General features: G+C 39.2%; 1 protein-coding gene across 1 annotated transcript in view; it reads left to right on the forward strand.

The window, feature by feature from the left end:
- The window catches only part of FBN2 (fibrillin 2), a 145,803-nt gene that overhangs the window by 26,581 nt on the left and 96,936 nt on the right, over positions 1-22,286 (forward strand). Inside the window, exons 7-9 of the mRNA XM_083352573.1 lie at positions 2,540-2,665; positions 15,901-16,026; positions 21,138-21,290. Of these exons, the coding sequence (XP_083208699.1) occupies positions 2,540-2,665; positions 15,901-16,026; positions 21,138-21,290 (405 nt within the window). The remainder of the gene's footprint in view (positions 1-2,539; positions 2,666-15,900; positions 16,027-21,137; positions 21,291-22,286) is intronic.

Below are 22,286 nucleotides of genomic sequence, written 5' to 3' on the forward strand. Positions count from 1 at the left end.
TTATAACAGTCACAAGATTAGCACTCTCAAAAGTGCAATAGTCAGATCTTAAAAGGAAATAAAGTAGCAAGAATAAAGTAAGAATAAAAATAAAATTGAATTAAAGAAACAAAAAAAATCCACAATTTGTTTGTATTTGGCACTGAACAATCATTAGCCTTGGAAGGTAGAAAACCATAGGACAATAATTTGACATCTGTCTTACATTAGATGAAAGTTGTTACAGTCGTGTTGCCAAGGAGTTCAGCTATAGTGGAGAGAAAATCAGAACAGATTTAATAAAAGGACTATAGAAGGAGATAACTATACAAGGGGAAATGTGCTTTTTCATTTATATTTTCTGGAAATGCTTTTCTGTAACAGCTATTGTGAATATATCATTGTGTAAGTCTGTCTGATATATGCAGATATACTTCAGACTTAGTTTATCTCCATGTCTAGTAAGATATTTTCTAACTTCAAGTCAAAATATAGGAAAACTTTTTTAAAAATTTCTTGATCTCTTTTCAATAGATCAGCCTTAACATAATGCAAGCAGATTTTACTATGCTACTCATTGCTGGCTATAGGGGGCGGTGCTCTCTGTTTCAAGGCCATAAGTACAAGAATTCCTTTTAATTACTTAATAACTTCATTTCATTCAACTGTGAAACAGCTTCTTGTGAGGAAGTCACACAGAGACTTCTTTGTAAAGTAATTGTCACTAGAGAATTCATGTATTGCTGTTTGCACATTAATTTGCTACTTAAAAACATCTGTAAATTGTTAGTACTACTTAGTGCTTTCCTGACGCACTTGGCTAAATTGAACAATAACAGTGGCAGATAAAGAATGTCCTTATACTCAGTAACTAAATGTATTAAGTGCCCATTGAAACATGAGTCCAAAACCGAACATAGTTAAGAAATGAAAAAAAAGGTTATTGGGAATATTGAAATGGTTACAAATACTGTGCTTCAGATAGGATCGAGTTTGGCTGGATCGTATTTTATACTATTATAAATGCACAAAGATCACTTGCTTTCTTACCATTTTGTTGTTTAATACTGTGTCACTATTCATTGTTTTACCTGAAATAGAATGTATTTCAATGATTTTCCATCCATTAAAACATTAAGTTTTGAAGGTGGCAGGAAAATTCTATTTATGCATTTACTATCTGATATTTATTAATACATGTCAATCAACTTACACTTTGTTGAATGGTAAACAAGCATGCATTTTTGGAATCATAGAAATTTGGTTATGATTTTATCTTGTTTCCAGTTTGTTGATATATAGAACAACTGAAAGCAATCCAGGGAAATAATGGTCCAATGTGGTATTGATACTAGCGTACTGCACTATATCTACTTTGACAAATTGCACAATATGTGAAACTCCATTAATTTTCAGACACAATAGAGTAAAATGGAGCTCTTCATACTGTAGGTGCTTGATGAGTTCACTGTTAATTATTAAATTACTATATTACTGACATTTCGGAAAACTTTGTTAGCAATATGTCTATATATCTTATGGTAGAAACAATGTTTACAAATTATTACTGTTGCAACTACTAAATTATAAAAACTCAACTGAAGAGACATTGAGCTTTTCCAGATAATTCTGTTGTAGACTACTTCCATGTATAAAATTCTCTTCTTAGAAAGGATATTAATTATATTGATCTACTGTGAAGCATCTTAAACAGCCTAGACTGTGCACCAAATGAAAACATATTAAAATGATAAGCCTTAAGAAAACAGGATATGAACGTGGCTTTATCTCAGTTTTAATCTAAATGATATATTATGGAGGCTTAAAAGTATTTTAAATAAATTCATAAACACTTCCTGCAATTATACTAAAAACTAAAGCTTGGTATTCATTGCTATGCTAGATGTTCCAAACTCTTTTTGGAACATCTACCATACATTGTACATTTCTTTCAGACTGCTGGGTCTGAAAATATTTCTATATTATTATTTTACATAAATGTGTTAATTTAATATTAAAATTTAGTAACTGAGTGAAAGTGAGTTATTTATTTATTATTTATTTATAGAGTTTATTGAGTTGGATCAATGCAAATATACATTTCAGGATACATGTGCACAGAACTTTAAAACAAATAGCATTTTTTAAAACTAAAAAAAAAGCTTGCAAGGGTATGTTTTCTAAGAACTTTGGCAGTGTGGTGGCCTAGTGGTGAAAATGCTCGCCTCCCACTTGGAAGGTTGAGAGTTCAATCCTAGGTAGTGGCAGATGTTTCTCTCCCAGGGCACAAAGAAAAAATATCTGCTGCAAACTCTTGTGTGGCTTCAAGAACAGCATCTGGCCAGTAAATACTCAGCTTCGTCCAATTTTCCCAGGTCTACCCCGAATTTAGAGATTACAGATCATAAAACGGGAGAAATTTTCCAATGACCTTTGCAGAAATTTCTGTTTGAGTTCTGTATACTAATTATTACCAGCAGAAAAATCCTCTATCTAGAAAGACTTATTTTGAAAAACAATGGAAGATAAATGTTTAGAATTTTTCTTACTTAATTTACAGATATAGACGAATGTCAGGCTATCCCTGGAATCTGTCAGGGGGGAACTTGCATCAATGCAGTCGGATCATATGAATGCAAATGCCCTGCTGGTCATAAACAGAATGAAGCAACTCAGAAGTGTGAAGGTAAGTGTAATGAGTTAAAAAAATAATATACAGTAGCTGGTATACACTGCCTTTCGAAAGGATAGACAGTGGAAAACCTACAATTTTCATGTTACTTGGACTGTGCCCAAATAGCAATTGTGAGATTCCTAATGTTAGATAAAAATAATAAAGAAATACATCTTTTTAATGAATATCACACTCTTCAAACAAAAATGTCATTTGCTTAAAAATACAGTTATTTTCAAATTTGAAAATATAACATTGACATAATTAGAGACTGAGGTTAAGAAAAAAATCATTTTTAAGTGGATCTCCCTTTTTCAGAGAGGAAGAGAAGGGTGAGAGAAGTATTTAGTCAATAGATGTATATTTATTTTTTGTTTAATATAACTGATCTCACTGGCAAGTATCCTGTCTTCTTCCTTCCTTTCCTGATATGTGCACAAAGCCAATTCAAGCATTGCAAAAGGAGCAAAAGTCTTATAGAACATAATCATAATCATAATAGTAAAGTTGGAAGGGACCTTGGAGGTCATCTAGTCCAACCCCCTGCTCAGGCAGGAAACCCTATACCATTTCAGACAAATGGCTGTCCAGTTTCTTCTTAAAAACTTCCAGCTTATGGAGGCAGGTTGTTCCACTGGTTAATTGTTCTAACTGTCAGGAAATTTCTCCTTATTTCTAGGTTGCTTCTCTCCTTGACTAGTTTCCATCCATTGCTTCTTGTCCTGCTCTCAGGTGCTCTGGAGAATAGCTTGGCTCCCTCTTCTTTGTGGCAGCCCCTGAGATATTGGAACACTGCTATCATGTCCCCCCTCGTCCTTTTCTTCATTAAACTAGACATACCCAATTCCAGCAGCCATTCCTTATATGTTTTAGCCTCCAGTCCCCTAATCATCTTTGTTGCTCTTCTCTGTACTCTTTCCAGAGTCTCAACATCTTTTTTTACATCGTGGTGACCAAAACTGGATGCAGTATTCTAGGTGTGGCCTTACCAAAGCATTGTAAAGTGGTATTAGTACTTCACGTGATCTTGATTCTATCCCTCTGTTAATGCATCCTAGCACTGTGTTGGCTTTTTTGGCAGCTGCAGCACACCGCTGGCTCATATTGTCCACTAGGACTCCAAGATCCCTCTCATGGTTACTACTATTGAGCAAGGTACCCCCTATACTATACCTGTACATTTGTTTTTTTGCCTAAATGTAGAACCTTACTTTTTTCACCATTGAATTTCATTTTGTTAGATAGCGCCCAGTGTTCAAGTCTGTCCAGATCCTCCTGTATCTTAAGCCTCTCTTCTGGAGTGTTGCCTATTCCTGCCAGATTGGTGTCATCTGCAAATTTAATGAGTTCCCCATATATCCCTTCGTCCAAATTGTTGATGAAGATGTTGAAGAGCACTGGGCCCAGAACAGAACCCTGGGACATCTCACTACACACTTCCCTCCATGTAGATGTGGATCCATTGAGGAACACATGCTGAGTACGGCCGGTCAGCCAGCTATGAATCCATCTGGTGGTGATGCTGTCTAACCCACATTTTTCTATCTTATCAAGTAGTAGGTTGTGATCTACTTTATCAAATGCCTGATTGAAGTCCAAGTAAATTATATCCACAGCATTCCTCTGGTCCACTAATTTTGTCACTTAGTCAAAGAATGCAATAAGATTTGCCTGGCATGATCTGTTTTTGACAAAACCCTGTTGGCTTTTAGTAATGATTTTGTTTGCCTCTAGATGCTCGCTGATTCGTTGTTTGATTATCTTTTCCAGAATCTTCCCAGGTATTGAGGTCAGGCTGATAGGTCTGTAGTTTCCTGGATCTATTTTTCCCCTTTTTTGAAGATGGGAACTACATCAGCTCTCTTCCAGTCCTCTGGTAGTTCCCCAGTGCTCCAGGATCTTTGAAAAATATAGTTCAGTGGTTCTGACATCACATCTGCCAGTTCCTTGAGAACCTTGGGGTGTAATCCATCTGGTCCTGGTGATTTGAACTTGTCTAGGCTGGACAGGTGCTCACTTACCATTTTCTTGCCTATCTTAACTTGCGTTTCTATTCTGTTTTTTATGGCACTGGTTTGGGTAGGTTGGACTGTTTTTTTTCCCCTTTGTGTAAAGACAGATGCAAAAAACGAGTTAAAGAGTTCTGCTTTCTCCCTGTTGCTTGTCACCTTCTTGCCACTTTCACCCACTAATGGACCAATCATTTCCTTCACTTTTTTCTTGTATTTTACATGTTGAAAGAAGTTTTTTTTGTTATTTTTGATTTTGGTTGCAAGCGTTAGTTCATTTTGAGCCTTAGCTTTCCTCACTTCGTCTTTGCAGGCTCGGGCTATTTGCTGATATTCTGACTTAGTTATGTGCCCCTCTTTCCACTTTCTATACTTGTCCTTTTTATCTTTCAATTTATCAGAGAGTTCTTTATGCAGCCATGCTGGTTTCTTTTGAGAGCTGTTATTTTTCCTCTTTGTTGGTGTTGTGCTAGACTGGGCTTTTTAACATATGCCTTTGACATTAATGATTCATGTTTCTTAACTGGGAGGCCTGTAGTTTCAATTATGTTTTAGCATGCTTAAAATATTTTTGCCTATCAATAATCTGAATGTATTGTTATTACACTTTCACAAGTTTGCTGACTAAAATTCCTTTAAAAAGCACAACATTTATTATAAGTTAATTTACCTAAAAGTACAAAGTCTGTATTGTACTTCTTTTGTAATTGTATGCAATTATATTGTATTATATCTGTAAACAACATTAATATAAGTTATTCCAGTTGTACGGTGAGGGAAAAAACAATCTGACAGGAGAACACGTGGGAACTTTGACAGCTGTCAAAGTTCCTCGCACGGCGCAGGCGCAGCCACTGACAGCTCGCGGCTGTCAAAACACCGAGCCATGCGGAAGCAAGAACTGTCAAGAGCAGACGGCGCGGATTGGTCTGGTTAGACGCGGCGCCAAAAGGAACGTTCCTGATTGGCCCTCACTGACAGCTGCCGGCTATAAAAGCCGGGCAAGTTATCCTGTTTTTTGTCTTGCTCTAAATAAACCTTTAGTTAAGTAGCCTGTCATCCCGAGTGGTCCTTTCGGCTACTTCACTGGCGACGAGGATGGGATCGCTCCTGAGCTGAAGTCACGGCCGAGGAAGAGAGTCCCGGCCAGAGCTGTCACTGGAAGTTTTAACTTCCAACAGAGCGAGACCTAGGACCGGACGACATGGCAAACTTCGGGCGTGTGAGGGAATTCGATACCCGCCATCCCGAGAGGTGGCAGTCACACCTGGGACAAGTCGAAGGATTTCTCCTCGTCAGCAAAATCACCGACGACAGAGCAAAGGCCGCCGCTCTCCTATACATCAGTGGACCCCCGGTGTACGACGCTGCCGTCGGGCTGTTTAGCCCGGTACCCATCACCGAAGTCTCCTACGCGGACCTGGTAGACCGGCTTAACAAGCATTATATGCCGGCACGCTCAGAACTGTACTGGCGAGTACAATTCGCCCAGAAGAAGCAGCGACCAGACGAACCCGCGAATGACTTCATCGCAGGGGTCAGGCACGCCGCGCGGAACTGCTGCTTCCCCGACCTGGAAGACCGCATCAGAGACCGGGTGGTGATTGGGTTAAGGGACGAGCGGCTTCAGAAGAAACTGACATCTAAACCCGACATGAGTCTAGCAGAATTGACCCGAGAAATTATGGCCTACGAGTATAACCACAAGAAGAAATCGACTACCACGACCCCAGAGAGCCCAGCGACTGTATACCAAGAGAGCGCAACTCTCAGTGACAGCGACGAATCGGTGGACTTCACTGACGGGGAAGCCCTTCAGCGCAGGATGGAACACAGACAACAGAGAAGAAGCGACACATCGGATCGCCGAAGAACCAGGAACCCCCCTCCACCACCACCACCACGTTACGAGCAACGGGCCGCCTGCGCCAGCTGCGGGGGAAATCATGCCCGTGGAAGCTGCCGGTTCAGAAACGCTAAGTGCCACAATTGCGGAAAGACTGGCCACATCAAACCGGTGTGCTGAAGCCGGGGCCGCGACAACGTGAATGATCTGGAGGCCAATTCCCCAGGTAGGCCAGCTACCCGGGCCAACATAGAAAAAACGCCAGGGGCCCTAGTAGAAACAATTGATAAGGTACACTGCCTAAGCTCAAAGGTGAGGATCAGGGTAAAAATTCAGGGAGTCCCCTGCCCCATGGAGGTGGACTCCGGGTCAGCAGTCTCCTTAATTTCATTCAAAACGTATCAGGAGATCTGCCAACAAAGCAAGGGAAAAATTGCTCTGAGGCAAACTCAGGTCCACCTAGCAGATTTCCAAAAAAACCCCATTCCTCTGGAAGGAAGGGCTAGGGTTGCTGTAGAGTACAAAAAATTCAAGGGGCCCCTAGAAGTTCTAGTGACGCCAGGGAACCGCACCAACCTGATAGGGCTGAACTGGTTCGGGCCTCTAGGGATTGCCATTACTGGGGTAAATACAGTCCAATCCTCTAGCCTCGAAGCCGTTTGCAACAAGTATGCAGACGTCTTCGATGGCACGTTAGGGAAATACACCGGTCCCCCCATCTCTTTACAATTAAACCCAGCAATCCAACCCATAAAGATAAGAGCTAGGAGAGTACCATTTGCCCTTAAAGAAAAAATAGAAAATGAACTAGAGCGCCTCGTAGGTCTTGGGGTGCTAGAACCTACGGAAGGGGGAAGCTGGGAGACCCCAATAGTCACCCCAGTTAAACCTAACGGTGAAATAAGATTATGCGCGGACTATAAGGCGACCCTCAACCTAGCTCTCAGTCCCCATGCTTACCCGGTGCCAGCGGTAAGGGACGTATTTGCTTCCATCCGCTCCAGCGCCATTTTTGCAAAACTTGATCTGACGCAGGCGTATTTGCAACTGCCTGTCACAAATGACACCGCGGAAGCCCAAACAATTGTCACCCACCGCGGTGCCTTTAAAGTGAAAAGGCTCCAATTCGGCATATCGGCAGCCCCGGGTATCTTCCAGGGTATCATGGAGAAAACCCTGAAGGGAATACCCGGGGTCTGCCCCTATTTCGACGATGTTCTCATCGCCGGAGAAAACGAAGCAAACTTAGCTGACAGACTGTCAGCTGTGCTGAGCCGGCTCAGAGAAGCCGGTCTCAAACTTAAACGGGAAAAGTGCTCCATCGGAATCAAATCCACAGAATTCCTAGGGTACAAAATAGACGGCCAAGGCATCCACCCCACCACAGAAAAACTAAGGGCTATTCAGACAGCGCCTAGCCCAAAGAATAAACAAGAACTCCAAGCCTTTTTAGGATTATTAAACTTTTATCACGCTTTCCTTCCCCACAAAGCCACCATAGCGGAGCCTCTGCATAGGCTCCTGGACAAGGGAACTGCCTGGTCCTGGACCAAAACACATGAAAATAGCTTCCAATCATTAAAAAAGATTATTTGCAACAGTTCAACGATCACCCTTTTCCGAGAAGACACACCAATATGCATCGCTTGCGATGCATCTCCCTATGGGATTGGGGCAGTGTTAAGTCATCTATACAAGGACAGCACCCAAAGACCCATAGCCTTTTATTCACGCACTCTGTCAAAAGCAGAAAGGAATTACGCACAAATAGACAGAGAAGCCCTAGCAATAGTCGCAGGGGTTAAAAAATTCCATGACTACCTCTATGGGAGACCCTTTACCATATTCAAAGATCACAAACCCCTATTAGGAATATTCACGTGGAATAAAGCAACACCACAGATTCTCTCACCGAGAATACTACGGTGGTCCACCTTCTTATCTGCCTATTCTTATCAATTAATACATAAACCAGGGAAGGAATTAGGACACGCAGACTGCCTCAGCAGACTGCCAATTCAAAGCAAGGACCCAGCCCCAGCCCCAGCTGGACTGATTCTAGCAATCTCTCAACTTCCAGACTGCCCCCTCTCTGCAAAGATTATAGCTAACAACTCAGCTAAAGACAAAATACTCAGCAGAATCCTCAGGTGGGCAACAACAGGTTGGCCAGCACAAAACCCACACCCCCAATTCCAGTCATTCTATAACAGAAATGAAATATCTTCACATATGGGATGCCTTCTATGGGGGAATCGAGTCATAATACCTAATAGGAACATAAATCAAACATTAGACATCTTACACGAAGGACATCCAGGCATTGTCAAGATGAAAGCTATGGCCAGAAGTTATGTCTGGTGGCCTGGCATAGATAAAGAGATAGAAAAATATGTAGGAGGGTGCTACACCTGTCAAGCAACACGAAGCGAGCCACCCCAAGCACCAATTCACAAATGGGAAACTACAAAAAACCCATGGTCACGCATACATTTAGATTTCGCAGGACCTATCCAGGGACAAAGTTTCCTAATAGTAGTGGACAGCTATTCTAAATGGTTAGAAGTCACTCCCCTTAGAAAAACAACGTCAGGAGCCACTATACAGGCCCTAAGGAAAATATTCGCCACACATGGCCTCCCAGACACCATGGTTTCAGACAATGGACCTCAATTCACCTCTCGTGAATTTCAGATGTTCGCTATGAAGAACTGTATTAGGCTGGTCACGTCGGCACCATTCCACCCATCGACGAACGGGATGGCTGAAATTATGGTGCGTTCCACAAAAGAAGCTCTGAAAAAATTCGTCAAGGGGAACTGGCAGCGGCGACTCAGCCAGTTCCTAATGTCACAACACGCAACTCCATGCACAACAACGGGCAAATCACCCGCGGAACTAAGATGGGGGAGGAGACTGATAACGCGGCTCGACAGACTACATCCTGACACATACCCGGAAGAAAACGATCACCCCCATCCAAACCGCACCCTCAAACCTGGGCAAATGATATGGGCACGGTCATACACAGACAAAAACAAATGGGTCCAAGGGACAGTGCTAAAACAAACAGGACCCATTTCTTATCTAATATCCACACAAACTCACGGTAATCTACGCCGCCATATCGATCAACTCAGACCAAGACAACCACCGCACAACCCAGAACCCCAACACGAGCTGCAAGCCCCCGCAGAAATACTGCCGATACCAAACCAAGAGGAAGAGGGGCAAGAAAACTTACTGCCACCTGAACCAGACATCGCCCCACTTCCAAGACGCTCCAACAGGAACAGAAGAGCCCCCACATACTTAAAGGACTACCAGTGGGCAGGTTCCAATGACCAAGGGGGAGGGAACGCTCCAGGGGAGGGGTAAGGGGTGTATTATATCTGTAAACAACATTAATATAAGTTATTCCAGTTATACGGTGAGGGAAAAAACAATCTGACAGGAGAACACGCGGGAACTTTGACAGCTGTCAAAGTTCCCCGCACGGCGCAGGCGCAGCCACTGACAGCTCGCGGCTGTCAAAACACCGAGCCATGCGGAAGCAAGAACTGTCAAGAGCAGACGGCGCGGATTGGTCTGGTTAGACGCGGCGCCAAAAGGAACGTTCCTGATTGGCCCTCACTGACAGCTGCTGGCTATAAAAGCCGGGCAAGTTATCCTGTTTTTTGTCTTGCTCTAAATAAACCTTTAGTTAAGTAGCCTGTCGTCCCGAGTGGTCCTTTCGGCTACTTCATATATATTAATTTTCCTTTTTATTATTGAAAGCTATTTAGTGTAGTTATATACAGTAGTAGTATTGCAGGAAAACTATAGACTCTTAAAGAATTCTTAATAGTCTCTTATCTTACATTCCATGTACTGTTGGCATAATTTCTTATTGTCTTTAAATAGACCGCACACACATACATGTATGTATGTTTGTGTGTGCATATGTATGTGTGTATACACATACTGTATACTGTATATACATACACACATGTACACAGAGAGAGGTGGAAGGCTTGACATGCATTATATATTTATACACAGTTTTACACAAACATTTCAGTAAGCAGTGACCACATTTAGTCTTCATTGCCTCTATAAGCAATTTATTCCTAAATTCAAGTGACATCAGATCTTCAATCTATTATGTGATTCCCAGTATTATTCAGACATAACTTCAATTGATTTTAGTATCTTACTTCCAGTAATAATGAAAAGTTTTGTTAGCTTTAAAAAATAGGTATAAAACATATACAAAAAGCATTCAAAATTTGCTTCATTATTTCAACTAAATCTATATGTTCTTTCAGTTTTATAAAAATACGTTATTATTTATATGAAGCCATTTCACTTTCTTGACCATGTCAAACTGGAATGTTCATAAGCTGCATTGTCTTTGGGAAGTTTCCAAAGACCGCACAGTAGTTTTAGCCACTTTGGAAATGGGGTGGGAAGTTCGAAGGCTACGTAGCTCTAAGCATGTGGAAGCATTTGTTGGAGAAACTAAGTCTGAATAGGAGACAGCAAAGGCAGCAAAGCCCTGGGCGAAAAAGGTGAAAGGTTGATGTGGGGACTGAGAGAGAACGCAGCTGGGTGAATGAATGTTTTCTGGCACTTGGCTTGCTTGCTGGAGCAGGCTGAGTTTTGTGGGGCTAGATGAATGGACGCTTGCTGGTGCTTGCTAAAACTTCCCTGGGTATGACAAAAGCCATGAAATTCTTTAGCTGCTTGGAACCTCACTTGTCCCTTGGCTTGGGGCAAGTGTTTGTGGGGCAGTGCTAGTCGGGGAGGGTGTGGGGGTGATGCAAAACTATTACTTGGGTCAGGGAATGTGGGTGGGGTGTGGCACAGGTCGGAAAAGGCATGTGGGAGCCATTTGAGCTGGGAACTGTGTGCAGGGTTGTTCCCTCCCCTCCCTCCCCTATCCTTTCCCTTCCCTTCCCTTCCTGCATCTAAGTGGCTGCTGCTGAGTGAAGTGGTGGGGGAGCAAGGGATTGCAAGAGCAGTTGGGAAACTGTTCGAGAATGTTGAAAACGAGGATCACATGACTGCAGTAGAGGTCTGATACTGAAGCAGCCACAACTTTTCCAAATTTCATACCCTCTGGAGTCATGGATCCTAGATTTTGGCTTAATTGAATAAGTTAGCCCATTTGAGGTACCTTAGTTCAAAAACTGTTGCTGTCTAATGTACTTTTTCACCCAGTTAAGTTTATAGAAACGAGAGTTTTAATTGTATTTAGATTTATTTATTTTAGAACATTTATATAGCTCCCTACTTGCTCACAGCGACTTTTGAGTTATCGCCATTTGATTTGAGATCAGAAGTGGAGGAAACATTATTCTGGATTACTGCACTTCATTTCTTGTTGTTAATGGCAAAAAATATTAAAGAGAAATACTCCTCTTTCTAGATTAAGGTTCAATAATTGTTGAACAGTGAGCAACAGCACTCTACCACAAATTATCCATTAATTTTAGTTAATCTAAAAATATTGATTAAAATGATGGAAGGGTAATCCTCATTTTGTAGTTCAATCTAATCTTTACCAGTAATCCCAAAGGTGCTTTTTCAAAAGGCAACTGAACTTTGTTGTAAAACAAAGTCCAGTTACCTTTAGAAAAAGCACCTTTGAGACAACCATAGACCTTTACCAGTAATGGCTTCCAAACTTTTGGAACTCCCTTATGAATTATTAGTACACAACGGTAGGGGCAACCAGGTTGAGAATGTTGGCTGGCTCTTTTTCTGATTTTATTAATGCATATAACTATAAGAATAGACTTTTTAGATGCTTCCGAATATTATTATTATTAATACCAGTGCCGATAATAGTAAAAAGTAACATGTATTCATTTATTTATTTTATTTATTTTAATTCCATTTATATCCCGCCCTTCTCCGAAGACTCAGGGCGGCTTACAAGCTTAGCAGTAGCCTTCATTCTATGTATATGCCTGCTTGTTAGGGCTTTCACACACCCCCAAGCGGCATTATTACAAAGTCAGCTTAATTGCCCCCAACAATCTGGGTCCTCATTTTACCTACCTCGGAAGGATGGAAGGCTGAGTCAACCTTGAGCCTGGTGGGATGCGAACCTGCACTAATTGCAGGCAGCTGGTGTTACTTAAGGAGGCATTAGCCCACTGCTCCACCAATAATGCATCTACAAAATTGTTCTGCTTTATTGCTGGAATTATTTATTAGATACTTATTCCATGATAGTATTTTAACAAAAACATGCATTCTTACTTATATTCTTGCCTTTCCTCCTTACTTACAAGGAGGAAAACTTTTTTTTCCTGGCAGGCTGGATTTTTATTAACTTATTCCATAGCTGGGAATTGGCAATCAGTTTTATAGCTGTGTCTACTCCTGTTTTTGATGCCTGGTCCTTAAATATCAGTTCTTACATCCCTGGCCTTGTTAGAACTTAGAACAATGACACCACTATGTTTTTTCCATTAAGAAGTTTCTGTATCTTTGTTAATCTTTAATAAATAGTTCCATATACATTTACTTTGGAGGTACTGCAGAGATGCAGAAAAATCATACCATCTGCTAGGGGCCACTTCTAGTGTAGCTAATGGATTTACTATTTATACACCATGCATTTTAAGTGAACACTGCAATCTTTGAAAGAGAGAAGTGTAAAATTTAAAAACTGCATCTAGTAAGATATATTTGTCTGAATTTTCTTTAAATATACTTTCTACATATTTATAATTCAAATTTTATTTTCATGTATTAATAGACTATAATTAACTATTGAAGCAGTCTTCTGTTTGAATTGCCTTAAATTAGATCTGTATTGCTCATTCTTCTATATATTCTGCCATTAAGGAAGCTAAGCTTATGGGAACATGGAGCAAGGTTCTTTTTTGGTTTTACATCATTTACATCCTTTATTTTATAAAGAGTTTAATCTTTTAAGTGATGTTAAATATTTGAACACCATTTTTAAGAATTTCTCCTTATTAATTTTTATAGATGTATAGATGTTTCAGTTATTTAATTTATTGTTTTATTATATTTTTTATTAAAGATTATAATTTCTTTATTTTTGTTTTTGTAATTTATTGTTTTAAAGTTTAAAATTCTTAAGTGTATTTGATACTATGTTTAGTGGTGGTTCAAAAATACTGTTAAGTAAAAATATTCCCTCCTGAACTCTACCTCACATGTTAACTTACTGGCTAATTATATATGATTTCTCTCATTTTGAAAGGAGCAAAATAATAGAAATATATATATTATCTTAAAAAGAATGGGATGGAGGACAAGACTCTATACTTTTACTCTCATGGAATCATTTCATTGATTCAATAGTGTGCTCAGGATTGTATGTACTTCCTGAAGAAGGAAATAGAAGCAGTTTGTATTGCAGAAATATTAAATATTTTTTCTCAGCTTCGTTTCCAAATTGTACAGCTGCTTGTTGTTTCCTTTCATCATCCAGCTACTAAATCAACAATGCATGTATGGCACTAGATTGTTTAAATGCATAAGGTGGCTGCAATTTTCAAAACATAAGGAAACGTAATTTGGATAGTCGGGTCAAAATTTGGAGTGGGACATCCACTATTTTATTGAAATCTTTGTCTCTGAGGTGAACTTCAAATTCATGGCTATTTTTACACTTATATAGAATGTACTTACTCCTTATCTACTATAATGGAGATGTAATATTAGATTTAATAAATCTATGTTCATGATTTATAATGTGCGGTATTCTTTAGTATTATTGCTTTAGAAATGATATACTAGTAATACTACTCAAGATTAGAGTTCTGAGCATTATGATACATTGAAGTATGGTAGTCCTCTACCTTCCTATAAATTGCATATTAGGGTGGGATGGGTATAGAAAAACTGTTATTCCTACTTGGCCTCCAATAATTGTGAAACATGCTTTCAAATACATGCTTTCATCATACTCCATTACCATTTTTTGTACTTGAAATGAACATAACTGAAGTCAAAGAAATGTGATTATCTGCTTTATTACCTGAAGTGATCTTGGACATGAGCTCTGGATCTTACAAAAAAGTATGGATTTGCTTTCAATATGGTATAATAATTTAAAGAAATATATACTGTCCTATTAATTTGGGCACAGGGATAAGGTGCTGTGTACACTGTACTGCTGAGTGGAACATATACATATTGTATAATACTGAGTGTAAGAAAAGAAAATAGGAGTAATTAGAGAGATCTGAAGTATTTACTTGATTAGCTCGATTACAAACAAGAAGTCCTCCTCATCAGAAAAATAATATGTTTGAAACTGACATAGGCATATTTATAGTATCCAACATGACTATCCCCCCCTCCCAAAGGAAGAATCTAGATTTCCAGAAAATTCTACGCAGGTATAATTTTCTGTATATAGATAATAGTATTAAAAATGGCTGTTCAGCACAAGATTTGACAGCCACAGAAACATGTAACAGTACAGGTCCTTACTTTGTATTACACAAAAGCATCCTCTCTAGCACTGGTCCCTTCTGAGTAATGACCTACACTTCCAAAATGTGTGATATAGCTAACACAATGTGATGTGAATCTAACAGCTGCCCTGATATACTTTCTTAGGAAAATTTCAGTGTTTAAAATGCTGTTAGGAATTTGGTATGATTCTCTGTTCTGAGATTCATAGATAAGTCTTCTTTCTTGACAGATTTTCACTACATTGCCTTTTCTTTTTTACTTTATTCTTTTTGATATATGCCTGTGAGATTTCTGTAGTCTGAAAATCTTTTAAAACATAGAGGATAAAAAATATAAATACATTGAAGGCATTATTTTCAAGAAAGCTATGGTGTTTTGAGCCTTTTAGCTGAATTATGCCTCCTTGTCTTTTGAAAATTGCAGCCACATTGTTGTTTCTACACTTGGCTGATGAAACAAAACACCGTGTTTTAGATTTTTGTGAAAGAAGACAGGCTCCCCCACCCATGCCTGTAGAGATATTTTATATCAGTGTAGGATTTTTACATAGATGAAATGCACTTTTTGTTGATGAGATTTAATATCCATTTTCATGTTGAAGAAGTGTCTTGTCTCCCCCACATACACACACTTTAGCTTTACCTTGTATACATTTTCTATAGTATAATGACATTTGGTTACAGTTGCAGACCACAAATTGCTTTGGATTTCCTATACTCTATTGAGCATATTTTAAATATGCTTGCTAATATTAATTCTAGAAATCAGCTGTAAAAGTGCAGGAGAATTCAATATTTGTAGATTACATCAAATAATCAGAATTCCAGCTTGCATATAGAGCCCAAGATAGTACATTCATGGATATCATATTTAATACATACTAAAATAGCTTTAAAATAATTATATTTTGTGGAGAATCATTCTTCATTTGTTTAAATCTCTAGATATTAATGAATGCAGTCTCATCCCAGGAATCTGTGATGCTGGTGAATGTTCCAATACTGTAGGAAGTTATATTTGTCTTTGTCCACGTGGCTTTCTGACAACCACAGATGGCTCTCATTGCATTGGTAAGTTACCTTATTCAAAAGTAAAAAAAATACTATTCTTTCTATGGATTTTTCATTTTCATTTTATTTGTTACTAGTTTCTGGAGTAACTTTCTCTTCTTTTCCCTATTCTGTAGTTACTTGATTCTGAAGATCTTGTTCAGAAAACATTGTATTGGATGGTATTGAGTTCTCAATTATTTTGGGAAGAGGAAAGGTTATGGTCTTATACACTTTTGCTTTTTTCTACATTTTTTTTTTCGTAAGAGATCATTTTGACCTCTTGACCCTGTATCTGAAAACCAATTCAACAGCAGTTATGCCGGGTAGTAAGTTAGTAGCTCAAAGTCTTAAGTATAATATGGTGAGATTTTCTGCATTAAAAGCAGAAATTCTGTGAATGTAAACAAGTATCCATCATCCATCCAACAGATATTGTGGACGTTAAGAGACAAAATCCAAAGCTTCTCTTCTGAAAGGGTGATTCTTCAAGAGGGAACAGAAATTCTTGAGACTAAATTCTGAGGCATTGTTCTATGGTACTATTCCTCAGACACTGCAGTCTATCTTATATGGTTGTCATTTCTGCTGAACAATAAAGATATACTTTTGGCCACATTCATCATGCTTTCACTAGGAGCCTAGAAGGCACAATTACATTATTTATCCCAAGCAAATTTCTATGTACAAAAACCTTATGGAAGGGTGCCCCAGACTTTCTATTAGAGATGCCTGCTAATTCAACCAAGTGAACTTCTAGATGCAAATACAAAGTTGCAAATTCACAACCCTGAATTACCGTATTTTTTGGACCATAAGATGCACTTCCCCCCCCAAAGTGGGGGGAAAACAAGGGTGCGTCTTATGGTCCGAAGGTGATCCATATGGCCAGCCCCAACCTCCGCAAGTGAAAGCAAGGGAGATTGCAATTGGCTCCTGCAATCTCCCTGCGGCCCGGCTTTCTCTTGCAGAAGGCAGGCTGAAACGGAGCAAGGGAGATTGCCAGGAATGTGAATCGGCCGATCTCGCGCTCCTGCAATCTCCTTTGCTCGGTTTCAGCCTGATTTCTCTTTTTTTTTAATTGAAAAGTTTTACAGTACATTTTATTTTTAACAAAACAAAACAAAACCCCTCCCAACACCCTCCCCTCTACCCAGCCCTCCCCAACACCTCCTTCCCTCCCCCTCCCCCCTCCCCGACTTCCCAGAGCTAAATACAAGGTATAAAAGTAAATACAATCATAATCTACCATATGCAAACAACAATAAACTATTAAATCTATCGCACTTTAACTCTTATAAAATGACTACAAGCAATATAAATATCACATTAATACTTATTCAAATGCTAAATGAAACTTTTTAGTCCCATATTTATTCTGGATGTAATCAATCCATTTTTTCCACTCCACAATATATCTCTGTTGCGAATGGTCTTTCAAATACGCTGAGATCTTTGCCATTTCCGCCAGGTTGGAAACTTTTAAAGTCCACTCTTCTATAGTCGGCAGTTCTTCCTTCTTCCAATATTGCCCTACTAAAAGTCTTGCTGCTGTAATTAAATTCAACATCAACTTAGTGTCCACAACAGTAGTGTCAGTAATAATGCCCAGTAAAAACAATTGCGGAGAAAACTTTATCCTTTTCTTAAATATCTACTGCATATTCCACCAAATTTTAATCCAAAATGCTTTAACCTTTTTACAGGTCCACCATATATGAAAATACATTGCATCTTCACCACCACACCTCCAACATTTAGGCTGGCAGTTACATACTTGCTAATTTTTTAGGATCTAAATGCCACCTATAAAACATTTTATAAAAGTTCTCTCTTAAATTTTGAGCTTGCGTAAATTTTACATTTCTCACCCAAATCTTTTCCCAAGTATCCATTGTAATGACTTCTTGAAAATTCTGAGCCCACTTTATCATACAATCTTTAACAAGTTCTGTCTCTGAATCAATTTCTATCAGTGCAAGATATATCTGTTTGATATGTGCTGGACCCTGATTTCTAATTTGCTTTACCAGATTTTCATCAGTCATTGAAAAACTAATTTTCTGATCTTCTTTCCACCTGGCATGTAATTGCCCATACTGAAACCAAGTTTGAACAATCTTTTCTTCTCGTAAGAGATTATACGGCTTCAAATACCATACATTCCTTTCCAAACTTAAAATTTCCTTATATGTAGTCACATCATGTTTAAACGCAACACTTATATTTTCTATTGCATGTTTCGGTATTGCCCATAAAGGTATCTTATAATTTAGCTTATGTCTATACTTTTTCCAAACTGCTTTCTCTTGTAGCAAGAGAAGCTGAAACCGAGCGAAGGAGATTGCAGGAGCGCGAGATCGGCCGATTCGCATTCCTGGCAATCTCCCTTGCTCCGTTTCAGCCTGCCTTTTGCAAGAGAAAGCCGGGCCGCAGGGCCGCCTCCGTGGGTACTGCTCTAACGCGGAGAGTGAAGGACAAAGAGGGAGGGAAGGAAGAAAGAAGGAAGGAAGGAAAGAAGGAAGGGACAATGGGAGAGGGAGGGAGAGAGAGAAAGAGAGAGAGAGGGAGAAATAGAGAGAAAGAGAAAAATAGAGAGGGAGAGAAAGAGGGAGAGAGAGAGAAGGAAAAAGAAAGAGGGAGGGAAATAGAAGAAGAGGGAGAAATAGAGGGAAAGAGAAAAATAGAGAGGGAGAGAAAGAGGGAGAGAGAGAAGGAGAAAGAAAGGGAGTGAAATAGAGGGAGAGAGGGAAAGAGGGAGAGAAAGAAAGGGAGAGAGAGACAAGGAGAAAGAAAGAGGGAGGGAAATAGAGGAAGAGGGAGAAATAGAGGGAAAGAGAAAAATAGGGAGAAGGAGAAAGAAAGGGAGGGAAACGGAGAGAGAGAAAGAGAGAGAAATAGAGGGAAAGAGAAAAATAGGGAGAGAAAGAAGGAAAGGGAGAGAGAGAAAGAAGGAGAGGAGAAAGAAAGAGGGAGGGGGAGAGAGGGAGAGAAAGAGAAGGAGAGAGAGAAATTAAATTAGTAACATGATTGTTAAGTGAATCTGGTTTCCCCACTAACTTTGCTTGTCAGAAGGTTGCAAAAGGCGATCACATGACCTTGGAACAATGTGACCATCATAAATATGAATCGATTACCAAGCATCCGAATGTAAATCACATGACCCTGGGGATGCTGCAACGGTCATAAGTGTGAAAAATGGTCATAAGTCACTTTTTTCAGTGTCGTAACTTTGAACGGTCACTAAGTGAATCATTGTAAGTCGAGGACTACCTGTACTTTATCATTTTTTTCCTTTTTTGGGGGGGGTCAAGTTTTTGACACATTGCTGGGTGACTGGTGGTACTCGGACATTGCCTTGTCCTAAAAGTGGTAAAATGGATGAAAAGGTTGAAAAGCCCTGTTTTAGTATACTGGTACTATTTGGTTCAGAATATTTTTTTTCTTGTTTTCCTGCTCTAAAAACTGGGTGCGTCTTATGGTCAGGTGCGTCTTATGGTCCGAAAAATACGGTAACTTCTAGTCACACAATTCCTGGAAAAATCCAGCTGACAAACCAGATAGTCTAAGTCAATTAAAGATATTCAAAATAGAAGTATATTAGCATGCAAATTACTAAAAGATAATTAGTTAAAAATATTATGGAGATGTATTCATATGTCTCTTTAAAGTAAAGATCCGAATATGTAATTCTTTAGTTTTCTTGATTGAAAATAAGTCTATGGCACCTGCCTCAACCATCATTGATTTTCATTTAGAAAGTTCAGATTAAATTGTGATCTAAATCTGAATAAGACAGAAGAGGATAAATGTATTGGGTGAAGAATCAATTTATAAAAAGTGAGAGGGTAAACATTAATGTTGTTTTTTTTACTCTAGGCATATGCATGTTCTGTTCTGACCAGGCTCATTCCTCCCCCAAGACTTGCCAATTTAAACCCATGACACTTTTCACAAATCAATAATTTATAAAATGTGGCTAATTTGCTAATGACTATTTTAATATTTTTCACTGTGACAGATTTAAGATTCCTGTCTTCAACTCCCAGAATTCCCTAGCTAACAGTGGGTTATTTTGACAGCTTACAGTAATTTTCTCATGCCTTTGAGTCCAAATGGTTGAAGTCTCAATTGTTAAGTTGCAGCATATTTTAGCCTAGTCACTATTTTAACTAGTATTCATTAGTTTTTAAAGTTTTAATAATAATAGTTATTGTTATTTGTGAGCTATTGTTTTTAACGTTATTGTACACTGCCTGAAGTTGTTTGTTTTTGGAGATGGATACCTGTATAAATTTGAAAAATAAATAAATACATTTAATGGTTTTAGTTAGTTTTTAAAGTATTGTGCTGGGGTTTTGTAGGAAAAGGGGAGGATTTGTATTTATAATTGACTTTTCTATATCATTCAGGATCACTTTGTTGAAAGAGGGAGGCCACACTTTCGTGATTTCCCGAAAGTAAGTCCTACCCTGAAAATAAGCCCTAGCTTGATTTTTGGGTCCGGGTCTAATATAAGCCCTACCCCAAAAATCAGCCCTAGTTTGGGGGTGAGGCACACACCTAAAAATCACATGGCCCACACCCACTTACCTTGCAGCCAGGCCTCTCCTGGCTGATCCTCTTTTTCTGCAGCATCTGCAGGTCTGCATTTCACAGTCAGAGGCATTTCTGGAAGGCCCACAACAGCCAGGAACTGAGCTATGGATTCAGTCCATAGTTTGGTTCTGCAAGGCCTCTGCAGCTGAGAACCAAGCTATGGATTGAATCCATTGCTCGGTTATCAGATGCAAAGGCCTTCCAGAGAGGCCTCTGACTGCAAAATACAGATCGGAGCTCCATTTTGAGCTGCAAAATGAAGCTGCTCCTTCAACTGCAGAAGTGGGCCAGCTGGGTGTGGCTGTCAGTGTTGGAGGTAAGTGGAAAAGACACCCCCCTCCGAAAATAAGACCTGGTGCCTCTTTTGGAGGCAACCCCCCCCAAAAAAACTAAAAATAAGACCGGGTCTTATTTTTGGGGAAACACAGTACGACAGTGCTGTCCTGTTTCACTGATTATATTTATATTTATAATGGTTAAGAAAATGTTTTTACTAAGTGCTCCATTAATAATTTTTAAAAATTAATATCCAGATCAAAGAGCAGGTACTTGTTTCTCCAGTCTGCTTAATGGTCGCTGTGCACAAGAGCTTCCGGGCAGGTTTATGAAGATGCAATGCTGCTGTGAGTCTGGGCGGTGTTGGGCTCTTGGATCCATTCCAGAAATGTGTCCTGTTAGAGGCTCTGGTAAATATCTTAGAGTGTTAAAATTACTAGAAATCTCATTTTAATATCAATCCTGAAACAATGAAAAGACTTACTTTAAAGTATTTATCAAGTTATGCCCCACTGCTTCTGATTTGTTATTGACTGTGCCAATTTTTCCTATTGTTATTTGAAATAATTCATCAAAATAAAGTTTATTTCAAGGAATTGCTGTATTATTCAATGAATATTTAATGAAGCAACTTTCATTTCATTAGATTGTTAAATTAAAACGATAACAAATTTTTATATCTTCATTTTGTGGGATCTTGAAGGATGAGGTTACATACAGTTGCAAAAAAAAGTATGTGAACCCTTTGGGATTACGTGGAGTTTTGCATGAATTGGCCATAAAATGCGCTCTAAACGTCATGTAAGTCACAACAGTAGAAAAACACAGTCTGCTTAAAATAATACTACATAAACATTAGCTGTTGTCATGTTTTAATTGAACATAAGATGGAAACATTCACAGTGCAGGGTGGAAAAAGTATGTGAACCCCTAGCCTAATGACTTCTCCAAGAGCTAACTGGAGCCAGGAGTGAGCCAACCTTGACTCCAACCAGTGTGATGATATTGGATATGTTTCTGACAGCTGTCCTGCCCTTTAAAAACACACACCTGTTTTGGGTTTACTGGTCTCAAGAAGCACTGTCTGATGTGAACCATGCCTCGCAGAAAAGAGCTCTCAGAAGACCTACGATCAAGAATTGTTGACTTGCATGAAGCTGGAAAGGGTTACAAAAGTATCTCCAAAAGCCTTGATGTTCATGTGTCCATGGTAAGACAGACTGTCTACAAATGGAGAAAGTTTAGCACTGTTGCTACTCTCCCTAGGCATGGCCATCCTGTAAAAATGACTGCAAGAGCACAGAGCATAATGCTTAATGAGGTAAAGAAGAATCCTAGAGTGTCAGCTAAAGACCTACAGAAATCTCTGGCACATGCTAACATTTTTGTTGACACATCTACAATAA

The sequence above is a fragment of the Vipera ursinii genome (assembly GCF_947247035.1).
Source record: "Vipera ursinii genome assembly, chromosome: 2".
Lineage (NCBI taxonomy): Eukaryota > Metazoa > Chordata > Lepidosauria > Squamata > Viperidae > Vipera > Vipera ursinii.